The sequence below is a fragment of the Astatotilapia calliptera genome, chromosome 22, assembly GCF_900246225.1.
Source record: "Astatotilapia calliptera chromosome 22, fAstCal1.2, whole genome shotgun sequence".
NCBI classification, from domain to species: domain Eukaryota; kingdom Metazoa; phylum Chordata; class Actinopteri; order Cichliformes; family Cichlidae; genus Astatotilapia; species Astatotilapia calliptera.
This window is the reverse complement of record NC_039322.1, coordinates 11,570,091-11,582,558: the sequence shown is the minus strand read 5'-3', so window position 1 is coordinate 11,582,558 and position 12,468 is coordinate 11,570,091. Positions and strand designations below refer to the sequence as shown.

The window sequence follows — 12,468 nt, the reverse complement described above, 5'->3', positions numbered from 1 at the left end:
AGCATTTTTGACACGGGCTCGGTGTAACCGGGAGGTGGGTTTGTTTGATGACAGCTTGCGGGGACACGCCCGCCGTGACAGCAGCAGCAGCTGAAGCGGCTTGTGTGGCTTTGACATCGTGCACTGCCTCCTGGGCTCGAGCTGAGCGTCTCAAAGCCTCGCGGCCAGCTTTTGACGGAATAACTTCTCATACAACTAAATGAAGCGGTTGCCTGTTGTTGTGCCCCAGACTGCTGTGGCTTTCCGCGTCAGAGCAACAACAGAGATGTAAAGCAATTTGCACTACCGCATCTTCCTCTTGATATGCTTCTGACATAACGAGGAGCCAAGAAGTGACAGAGGTATTTCGGCATTCTTTTGGAACTTGTTTGTGTTGGTGTGCCGCTGCCGTTACGCTGTTGAAGCCATTGTAATATCACAGGCACAGCGCTAGGAGCGACAACCCCCTCGGGAGGATGTTTGTGTCGCTTGAAGTCGGGACGACGTTAGAAAATGTTTGAGTTGCTCTGGTGTGCATTAAGTGAAACGTCCACGGTTAGCAGCAGCTTCATTTTTAGCTGTGAGCGTGAACGGAAGACCTAGCAGGCGAGTTCACATTAGCAGCTGAAGAAGGAGAACTTTGAACACTGAATGTTGCACTGACCTCGGGCCTCACCTGCTAGGTGCCAAACATAGAGAGACCTGCAAGAGGTGTATCCTTTGACACGCCACACGCTAAGATAATCTTTGCAGAGTTAGTCACTTCTAGTCCCACTTAGTGCTTTTGTAACCTTTTTGCATTATAACAATTAAATGATAATACTCGAGGAACATCACAAGGGTTCATTAACGGGGACCAACAGGTGAAGTTCACCTGTCTGTGTCTGTGCCAGTTTTCACTGGGCTGCAGCGTTATAATGCTCAGTGAAAGGTCCTTCAGGACATGTATTTATGAGGCAGCTCATCTCAGTTGCAAGAACAACCAACTGACCTCATAACTTATTAATGGCCCCAGAATGCAAAATGAAGCAACTCAGATGCTAAACATCGACCCGATGCTGATTTCAGATCTGTCCTTCAAACGAGGTCACTTGTCTTTACTTTGTTTGTCTTCTGCTTTATTGTTCGGAGACCTGGAAAAACAAGTCCTCACTACTGAGATAATGCTTCCTTGCATGCACCACACTGTTAAATGATTTTTTTTTTGTTCTAGATTATAAGGTTACAATTTAAAACATGTTGTTTGATCAGAAATTTTTTTTAAACATCTGTTATTTATCCAGTTTATTTTTTTAAGTGCTCTCAGTGTGACAAACACATACAGATTAGGAGAGAATTATTAGTCCCCAAACTGAAAGTTTTTCTCAAAATCTTCCCAAATGCTTTTTAACAGAGTAAGGGATTTTCAACATCCTATTTCTAAAAATATTAGTTCGCTTTAGATTTCCACACAATAACAGCATAATATCTGGGTAAAAAAAACCCACCCCAAATGACCAGGGTTATTAGCCCACTGAAAACTGACCTTTTTTCGAGCCGTAGCACAAACCACTGCTGTGCAATTATGTGCTTTAACGTTGCCCAAAGCTTGTAAAATAAAATGAAAACTGAGGTTTATCTTCCAATTTACAAACAGTATAAACACTTCAGCAAAGGTTTGAGCTCACACCTGAGAAACCCTCATGACAACAACAAAATAAATCAGTTAACTCGAGAAAAAGAGTTGTTGATGCTCACAAAGGATGAGATGGATATGCAAAGTTATGACACTGTTTCCAAGTGTCATCAACTGGAGTGAGAAGTATCATTAAGAAAACTCAAAGAGAGCCACGGTGTACAGAACAAGCCCATCAGAGGTAAGAAGAGAAAGATTTCAAAGACCCTTAAAAGAAAACTAGTGATTAATGATGTGTTTAGACTCCAGAACAACAGCCAAGATGTGAGTGACTTAACCAAGTCTGGAATTGTAGTCTGAATGAAGAAAATCACTTGAAACCTGCACAAGAGTGGACTGCAAGGTTGCAGATCAAGATAAACTCTGCTTTTGCAGAAGAGACACTTTTAAGACAAATTAAAGAAAGAGAAACATTATGCATGCTGGAAGCACATTCTTCCAGTGTATAAAGGAGCTCTTTAGCCACAAAGATGCTTTAGTTTGGAGAAAGATGGGAGAGGTGTAAAACCCAAAGACTATTGTCCCCAGTCCCCATGGTGAAACACGGCGGTGGGAGTATTATGCTGTGGGATGCTTCAGTGCGTCTGGAACTGGGAATTTTATCAATGTGGGAGGAATCACGAAGAACGAAGGACGTGAAGATTCTAAAAGAAAACCTCAAGCAGCCAGCACCAAAACACAATAGCAACACAATACATACGTCAGCCCTGGTGAAGAACTACTTCCATAAGAGCAAAGTGAATGCCATTGACTGGCCTGCACTATCTTGAATCCCATTAAGAATCTGTAGGGTGAACTGAAGAGGGAAGTCCATGCCAGAAGACCACAAATTTGGAGGAGCATGTAAAATTCACCAAAAAAGAATAGGCTCAGATCAGGAGACGTGTGTGAGACTTACCTAAAACTACAACAAATGACATGCGCTGTTTTCCAGCAGATAGGATACACAATTGACTATTAGCGTTGGGTGGGCTAATCATTTTGACTCTGGTAGTTTCAGGGTTTCATGGATTAAAGTGATCCATTACATTCAGAATAAAACTTTTAAGCTTTGTTTAACAGCACTTGGGTAATTCCCTTTTATAAAAATTACATTTTCACATGGGGACTAATAATATTGTGCAAAGTCAGAGGTTAGGTTAGGATACAGTGCAGTGCCATGGGAAGGATAGCAAATCATTTTGTGCTGTGATATAATCATTATTATTAAGTTTTAATTATTTCATTTGTAGCTGAGAGAATGGCAACCAGAGCCTGATGGGAATTTCCTTGACAGACCTTTTACTTGTTAACTATGACTGAGTGTCCTCAAATTTTCCAGTTAGTCATGCATGATACCCAAATCCTAAAGGCTAACTTACATAAACAGACTCCAGCTTTAATGCCATTTAATATTAGTGATTACACCCGTGCCTTTATTGATGTGAAATGTCTAAATGTCTCCCTTGTTTTTGAAAATTTTAAAGATGGGATTATATTTACCCCACAGTTGTGTTCCAGTGATATGACTTATAATGCAGAAAAGCTCGAACGACTTTTGTAATAAATACTGGAAATCGATAGTGATGTCAGACTGAGATATGTCTCAGAATACAAACACTGGTGCAGAGATTTTGTGAAAACAACCATGACTTGTAAGTCAGTCCAAGTGTTTCATTCATCCACTCTTTCGTCATTATTTTCTGCAATCTCGTGCTACCATTAAAAGGCACTGCAGGGGAAGATGGAGGTCCAAAGTGGTGTTCAGCAGCCTGAGCCCTGCCCTCTGGGCTCTCCTCGGTCAGGGGCCGATCAGCAGAATGAAGTGGATGACAGACAGATGGATGCCGGTGGCAGGCCTTCCACTGACAACCACAGTAAAGATGCACAGCCAGCAACGCAGAAAGACGACAAAAAAGTGAGTTACAGGCTCCCACTGCTGCACATCTGCAGGCGCTGGGTCTGGGTGTGTCTGTACATGTGTATGTGTGTGTTGAGTGATGAGATCCTGCCTGACTGTTGAGCTATGTGGGAAATATCCTGTACTTTGAGTGTGTTTTATGTTCCAGTGCTTAAAAGCCAAGTTGCATTTTTTGCCAATACATTTTTTTATGTTGTGGGGCGTTAGGAAGAGCACAATGGATATTGGCAGCTAGCAATATTAGCCTATCCTAGCTATTTGCTGATATATTGGTATCAGCAAATAATTGTAATTTCTTGCCGTATAAAATTTAAATTTAGAGAAGTAAAGAAGAGACAGGCGAAACACCCTTCAGCCAGGTTGCGAGTGTTGTACATTGTATTGTTTGCCCACCAGAGGGCGCTCTGCAGCTTACCTGTTTGCAACGCACGTGATTGGAATGCGACAAACACAGAGCGTTAGGCAGGCCATGAATGAATAATCATAACTTGTTGCAACATTATAACACGTTTATTTTTAACCTACATTGCCATATTATATAAGTAATGGCTCATAAATAACAGCTTATAAGAAATGTTTGGGAGACCTGCTTGTTTTGTGTGCCTGAAAGAATAAATATCGGCCAATATCTTATTTTTAAATTCCCTATTAATAGTATTGGTCTTAAAAACCCTATATCGGACCGTCTCTAGTGTTAAGCGTTGTCAGTCCTCAATCACGAGCTTCGACACTTCTCCAGTTCTGCAAGGACATGTTTGCAAAGCATTGTTGCTTCAAAACTATAGTTACTTTTGCTCTCATGCCTCAGTTGTTTTAAAGGGTCCAGTCAACGCAAAAATATCAAGCACCGCTGTGGTATGGACCTGTTCCTATTACTTATCAAAACCCAAGTGGATTGTGCAGTTCCCTCATGCGAGCGCTCATTCTCAAACATATCAACCCTCTGCCATTTTGGAGCCCTCTGCACGTCCAAGAGTGACAGTAAAATCCTCACTGGCTGTGCTCCATCTCAAGGATGTCAATCATGCTTCTCTGGCAGGAGCCAGAACCTCTTTCCGTCAATCAGCCCGAGAGGCTCTGCACGCCTCAGAGCAGAGAAGAGATAGAGGCTGAATAACCACAACAGATATCAAAAACATTCACTAGATGACTGGACTGACTGCTACTGGCAGCTCTGAATGGGTTGCTTGTCATGGCTTGCTGTATCAATTTTGAGTTCTTTGAGCAGAGTTTGAGCGTACAGTAATCGACATCACGCTTTAGGGTTTCCAACTTAGTGAGGTGAAAGGGCCTCTGAAGCATTAAACTAACATCAAAAAGTCATAATCATACAATGCAGTTATTTTAGGTTGAGTTTCAGCTTGTTACTGTAGCATTTAACTCTACTTAATATTAGGTATTAACCTGAAGGAAGTCTTTGCACTTATGTCTAAAATTTCTGCAGTTTAATGAGTTAGGGGATTTTTCTGCAGCTGTGATCAAATAAAGCAACTATTACTTCAGTACTTTTACTTTCACGTTTAATGCTAGCGACCTCATTCTTGATGATCTACATATTTGAACTGGCGAATATGCCCTTCCTGATGCATCCCTCTGGTTTGTGACTGACACTAGGACTACACTGGCTTGTGGCCCTTTGTCTCATGCCAGGAAAGAGTACTACAAATGTGATATTTGCTTTGAGAGTGAAGGAGTTGCTGTGAGTCTTTGTGGACTAAGAGAAAGCATATAATAAAGTGATGATAAGAACTGTACTGCACGAGGAGTCAGGAGTGGCAGAGAAGTATGTAAGGGCAAGACAGTGGTGAGGTGTGCAGTAGGATTGACAGATGGGTTCAAGGTGGGGGTGGGATTACATCAGGGATCAGCTGTGAGCCCTTTCTTGTTTGCACCGGTGATGGACAGGTTGACAGATGAGATCAGGCAGGAGCCTCCGTGGACTATGATGCTCACAGATGACATGATCTGTAGTGAGAGTGGGGAGGAGGTGGAAGAGAGGAGGAGGTATACTCTGGAGAGAAGAGGAATGAAAGCCAGTGGATACGTGTGTGGAAATGAGAGGGAGGTCAGTGGAACAGCTCAATTTATAAGGCAAGGCTGACATGGTTTGGACATGTGCAAGAGGAGGGATGGTGAATGTATTGGACAAAGGATGTTGAATATGGACCTGTGGAATAATGGAACTGTAACAAAAACACCCTTTGCTCATGGAGCTAGTTGCTTTGTTGCAGTTACTGCAGTCTGTGACAAATTCTTGTATAAGTTGTAATTGTGCAGTAGTACTGTAGGATAACATACTTTGTGACCATGCAAACTTAGATTATGTTCGCTATCTGAATTCTTTCAGGTAGTTCACTAAAGTCTCTTATTACAGTCCTTTGACATACACATGAATACACACCATCTATAAGACTGGATAGAAGATCTCCTGCCTTTGAGGTATTCAGCACAATAAGACCATCAGAATTTCCACACATACACTGGTCTACCACCTGCAGTTGGTGTGAAGATTTAATTTTTCAAACCTCAACCTATGCCTTTTAAATCCAACATTGACTCGTCCATGTCTGCTTTTATTGTCTACTGACAAATCAAAACCTTTGTACAAATATCTTACATTAATGGCTGTAATGATAAATGTTGCCACCTTGGAAGGCTGAGTGCAGTCTGTTAATGTTGAACAGGGGCATTTGTCAGTGTTTAGCTGTTTGTGCTGCACTGTGAAGCAATGGGGCATGAAGGCTTACATTTCAGAGAGCAGAGGTTTTCTAACAAGCTCACAGAGGCAACATTAAACATTAGTTTTTAATTTTACTGTGGGTGTTTCCACATAAGCAGACAACAAACCACAACATGCAACAAGACCACTGTCGCTGTCATTTAACCTTTTTCTAATTGAAGCTAGCAGAAGTGGGCATCTTTTTGTCCTTTTTAATTTTTTTCCCCATTCTCTGTTGTTAATTAGCAGAGTAGATAATTCTAATAAGTGGTGCATTTTCACAGAAACATCGCCTGGGGACCGCGGGTCCCAGCGCCACTGGCCTGACCAACTGTTTGGCAAGCAGGCCACTGCGGCCGTGGATTCATCGATTCCTCTGGAGTGTTAATTCATCAAGGTGTCATCAGTGGAAATGGACCACTGCTCTGTCCTTGTTAAAGGGTGCTCGCCTCTCGCCTGCCCTGTTGTTTATTAGTGATGCATCATACAGAATGAGGTGACACAGTTTGGCCTGTGGGCGCAGGCTTAGAGCTGCGGTGGCATATAAGGTCATCATGAGTTCAGTCAGCTGTTGCATAAAGGTTAAGGAAGTTAGGTGGCGAAAGTATATTTTCCCGTTTGAATCCCCAGACTGACCCTGTATTCCCAGGAATAAGAAAGTAAAGGTTTAACATTTGTTTCAACCTGATGAAAAACCCTTTAGTGAGCAATTAATCCCAAGCTTGTACTTTTAATGTTGCATGCTAACTGTAGGCTGTTCTTTTTGAGCAGGCTTTTTTTCAAAAAGAGCATTTAAAATGTCTCACCAAATTTTTTTTCAGCTTGGTTGTTTTCTATTAACACCATGGTGTCAATTGACCAACCATAAACTGAGTTATACGTTTAATAATATATAATTGGTATCCTGGATTTAACATTTGACCCCACTTGATTCACCGTTGATAATCCGTATCAGTAGATCAGAGACACCAGGATTCACTATTTTAATCTTGCGTCTGTACTATTATTACATGAATATTTTAGGGTGTTTGTTCATAACTAAACATTTCAGACTGAAAGGTAACTAACCTAGCTTGCTACTTCTGCAGTAGCTTGCTACTTTGTTTGGCCCTTTGTTTGGACATTTGTGCACAGAAGAGACTCCAGCTGTTGTAAGGTGTCTTTCTGCTAAAGGTCAGCTGATGACCAGACAGTCAAAAGTCACAGCATCTGATCCACCCTCGGCAGTGTGCCCAGATGTGTATGGAGTAACTGACTAATGTAGGGAGTGTTCAGACCACAAATGGCTCTCTGAAATGACCTGTCAGGAGGAACGAAAAATTAAAAACGCCCACGAAGAGCCTCTGACAAGAGAGAAAGAAAAGTCTCAGCTCAGCACCCAGGCATTTTGTAGAAGAAACACAAGACAAGATAAGATAAGATAAGATAAGATAGAACTTTATTAATCCCTCGGGTGGGTTCCTCTGGGAAATTCGATTTCCAAAAAGCACAGCACCGACAGAAGTTACAGTTACAGAATATTATATATATATATACACACACACACATACACACACATATATAAATACAGAGACAAATATAAATAAAATATACGAAGGGGATAAATAGAATAAATAGGAATAAAAATAAAAATACAAGTGAATTGCACATTTCAAGTATTGTGGTGATTGATAATGTGTTGATTTATAATGTGCTGAATCTGATCGTGCACTTAACCCTAACGTGGTCCCGCACGGATATTTGCTGTGCCCTTACCCCCACGTTGATCCGTGACACTATCTCAAGTGCAGTCCGTGACCCCTAATCGACCCTGAGGGATTCTTTCAGTTGCATCCCTCACCATGATGAATCGCCTTGTGCGGATTATTCTCCAATTAGCTCTGTTGAAATCTCAAAGCATGGGCCCACCACTGCTGATGAGCACCAGTGCTGATTTGAAATATTGCACTAATTGGTGTCATAACAGCCTACTGACCTTTAACTCATTAACTGCACTGGAAGCAAAAATAAGTCGGCAGTGCAAAGCCTATGGCTGCTTGTAGGAGTTAGCTTGCTGAGCATGCAGTTTTTATAATTGTTCTCTACAGTTTTCTAAAGGGGCTGTCTACGTGAGTGTGTTAATGCCTGTACCTGTGTGCACTCTATTTTTTACGGACAGTTTATTTTATCTCTCATGAATGTAAAACCGACTGATCTATTCCTCCCTCGATGTGGTAATTTGTGTTTTCTTTCCATTAGAAATGAGTCACTGGGGAGTGAGCTTTTATGCGTGGAGTGGAACAGTCGTACCAGTGATTATTGCTGTTGTATTTGATTACACAAATGACAAACATTCAGGAACAGAGGAAGCAAATTATGTTAAATTGCTTCGACTGAATTTGTGTGCACTTTCAAATGAACGATCCGAAAATTAAAATCTGTGCAAATGTTACTGGGTCCAGATTTGAATGAATTTCATGTTTGCTAAACTGTAAAATCAACCTGAGCGAGCTCAAGTCAGGTAAGTGGAACTTTCTTGACTTTGTGATGACTTGTCCAGATGCTGTTGGTGCACTTGCTTAATTACTTCTTGCTCATCGTGATTATTAAGATAACTGTAAAAAAGTAGATGGCATCTCACCTTGCTAGGCAATGTGGCTTCAGCTGCAGTGTGAAAGCTTGGGATGTCTTCTGTTTATATATATCATTATCTGTGGTGCCTAATTTTTTCGATTAACATTCAAGTTCAGCACGATCCAGTGAAAGGTGATATAATAGCTAATGTATCAAAATGCAAAGAATATGTGAGGAAAGTAAAGTGAAAGTTTTTGTCTTCATCAGCTTTTGCTGGATTGAACTGAGTGCAGTGAGTTGAGCCAAATATGGACCGACATCCTGAGCACCACCTCCGCAACCCCCCTTCGTCCTCCACTCTACAGATTACCTTGGCGGTAGCTAGCGGGGCCCAGATAATTACCTTGTGTTATTTCTCCTCCCACACTTTGCTTTTGAACTTGTAGCTGCCTGGCTGCCTCAGCTCTAATAGCATCCCGGCATGCCATCGATCCCGCACCCTTCCTCCGGATATGGAGGGGTAGTGGAGGTGGGCTGATGGTTGTGGAGGGAGGAGGGCTAGTCTGTCCCAAACCTCTGCAGGTTTCCTAAAGCGCAGGTTAATCAAAATGCCAGCGTGCCTTATCATAGGAACAGCACAATGTGCAAATAGCTGTAATATGCACATTAAACAGCATATTACAATGTGCTCTTTGCAAGTGCATAAATTGAGAACTGGCACCTTGTCAAATACTAAACATTCACACATACAAAGGGCTTCCAGTTTTTTCCCCCATGCAGCAAATTAAACCTGCTATAACTAAATGGCTTCCTGTGTGAAGACTGCAGTTATGGCAGTTCAAAGACCTCATAATAGTGACCTTTAAAAAGTCTTTACTGCTTTTCTTTCTTTCTTGCTGTTTTTTTTTTTATTTTGAGAAAATTAAAATCTGCTCAGCTGTGTCAGGAAAGTAAAATAAATTGGAAGAGTGGTAGCTATAATAGTTTTAGATATGGTGTGATGTTTTAATCCTTTGACAGCACAAATATTCACTGCCACGCGCCAGAGCATTTCAAGGAAAGTGTCTTTAGAGACAGTCATTTTGCAGAGAGGTGAGTATGATGGCAGAGCATCTCAAGCAGATGTGGTAATCTCATTACTGTAATGCATCCCTAAGTATTATAGGAAGCTGCTTTTTTTAAAGCTAATTTGATATATAAGTGTATTCAGAAAGCATTTTGTCTGTTATTCTTTGGAGAAAGAATAACATAAAAATAATGTCCAGATTGAATAATGAAATATTTGGTAATCCTGCTGTGTTCTGTTTCACGAGCAGACCTGTATCAAGATAGACAGGTTGACTTGTCAAACAAAGCTGTAACTAATAGCATCAGTAATAGCTCTATTTAATTTTGGTTTACTGTCAGGTCTTTGGGAAGGTGCCTGCTGGCTTACTGTCATATTGGCACGGGTAGATAAAGCTTTTTTTTATTTTTTTATTGTTGCTTCTCCTCACACTTGTGAGTGTGTGTATCTCTTTTCAAAAGATGTGAATATATAGAATATGCACCTTCCAATTTTAATGGAAGGGCTTTCTAAAATAAATTATTAGACAGTAGAAATAGGTGTGAATAACTTGATGCTGGCTGAATTTTGTGTTTATGCAGTTCAGTGTCACACTTGAATAGAACATAAGGGTGCACAATTAATTGAATTTTAATCTCGATCAGGATTTTGACTTCCCAAAATTAAATTAAGATGATCGAGTGATATTAAAAATGTGTCTTCCACCAGTAAGAACGCAAAGAAAAAGCAAATCAAGTTCTTTGTAAATCAGCACCTGACCATGTGCCTAGAGTACATGTGCCAATCAAAGCTGTTCTCTGCAACATACAGTTTAAAGTTTTCTTGACTAGTCTGGATGGCAAAATTCAAATGTTCGGCACAGCAGGGGGAAGGGGAAGCTCATCCCTTGAAGTGGGCTGTTTGAAAGTAGCTCAGATTTAAGGCAAGTGATGTTAACCAACAACAAATCATATGCTGAGAGTTGTGTAGAATTGCGTCTGCACCCCAACGCAACACAGCTGAGTTATTCAACTGCCTGGAAACACACCACAAAGTGCAGTATGATGAGTGCATAAGGCCAAGAAAAACAGTGCAAAGATCTCTAATGCGGACACGTCAAATGTTCAACGTTATCTCGGACATCACATCAGCTCACAAAGACAAGTGAACTCACCAGTGCATCACATTCAGTTAGATGAAACACACATGTCCACTAAACACTGCAAGTAATGAAGGCTTCTGTAAAATGGCCAGCATAGTGGACACAAGTTGCATTGTCCCCACCAAGCAATTAGTTTGCTTCAGTGGCAATAATTGCGCTGTATGCAAAACATTGCAGGGGAAATGTAGAGGGATTTCACAGCTGTGGAGTACTTTTGAATTTTGTTTACATCCATCATGCAGGTACAGTGAAAACTGTATAATTTAGTTCTAGAAGATGGACTCTGCAAAGTTTTAATTAACAGGAATGTAGGACAATGCAGGTAAAAATTGTCCTCTGATGATTTCATTTGGTGTTAATTTTTAGTTCAATTTTTGGAGTTTTATGCATATTTCTTATTTTCCTTCTAAGAGATGCACCAAATTTAGGTGACTAAGAAGCCCATATTTTATTTTTACATTAACAATTCTACATGGGTCAAATGCAGCAGCACATGGCAGTGTTATATTACATGACACACCAATCAAATATTTTTTTGTTCATAATTGTTCAGCCCTAAGAGAACACTGATATTTAGATTTTTACTTTTATGACCAATAAAAATGTAGCCACTGAAAATGGCTTACATTTGATCATCACATATGAATCTTCTAACTCTCATTGCTCATTTCTGGCTCTTTAAGTCCAGGCCATCTCTCCTGCATCAGAGACTTTAGTACTGGAAATCATAAAAAGAGAAAAGGTGTAACTTAGTGATATGTTCAATACCAGAATTTAACCTCTGCAATTTATTCATCAGTACAACTCTAATGACGCACTCCTGCAACACTGCTTAAATTTCCAGCCTCAGTTTAGTATGGTACAGTATTCATATGAGCACCCAGTATAGAAAAACTGCATCACAGAGCTCTGCACGGGGAACCATTGTGCTAAAGCTGAGTGATTCTAAATAAGGCAGAAAGAGATGTCACTTGAAAGAGGAAGTTAAAAAAGTCTAATCAAAAAATAAAAACTATCTGTCATCTGGTTTGATACACTTTTTTGATTCAGGCCCCCACAGTGAAAATTAAACTCTGTGTCCCTGTCAGGTTATTTGAAGTAAATATATCTTCTATGGAGTGCCTAGAGCATAAGGTAATTGGGTTACCTCCTGGTTTGGTGACCAAGGTCATACTTTAGCCCATGAGCTCATGTATTAGGGACGGATGATCATTAGTGGAGAGTTGGAACGGCATTGCCATTTGGTTTTTGAACTGTTTGCTCTATTTATAATGGCTGTATGGATGCTTGTTAACATCAGCTGACCAGGAATTGATGTATCTGAAGAAAATAGTGATGCACATTTAAATGCAAATGGAATCTCTGCATGAATAGTAATAGATTTGCTTAGATAGCGCTTTTCAGGAAACTTTATAGGATGCTGTAATAACCCCTG

At 40.6% G+C, this 12,468-nt stretch overlaps 1 protein-coding gene across 2 annotated transcripts in view; it reads left to right on the top strand.

Annotated features, from left to right (window-relative positions):
- The first annotated feature begins 33 nt into the window (after positions 1 to 33).
- Positions 34 to 12,468, top strand: part of rbms3 (RNA binding motif, single stranded interacting protein) — a 292,860-nt gene continuing 280,425 nt past the window's right edge. The window contains exons 1-2 of one of the 2 annotated variants that reach the window (XM_026155392.1): positions 34 to 341; positions 3,363 to 3,551. In XM_026155392.1, coding sequence (XP_026011177.1) covers positions 3,378 to 3,551 — 174 coding nt within the window. In that variant the 5' untranslated portion in view covers positions 34 to 341; positions 3,363 to 3,377. The remainder of the gene's footprint in view (positions 342 to 3,362; positions 3,552 to 12,468) is intronic. The other variant, XM_026155390.1, reaches the window with a different exon arrangement.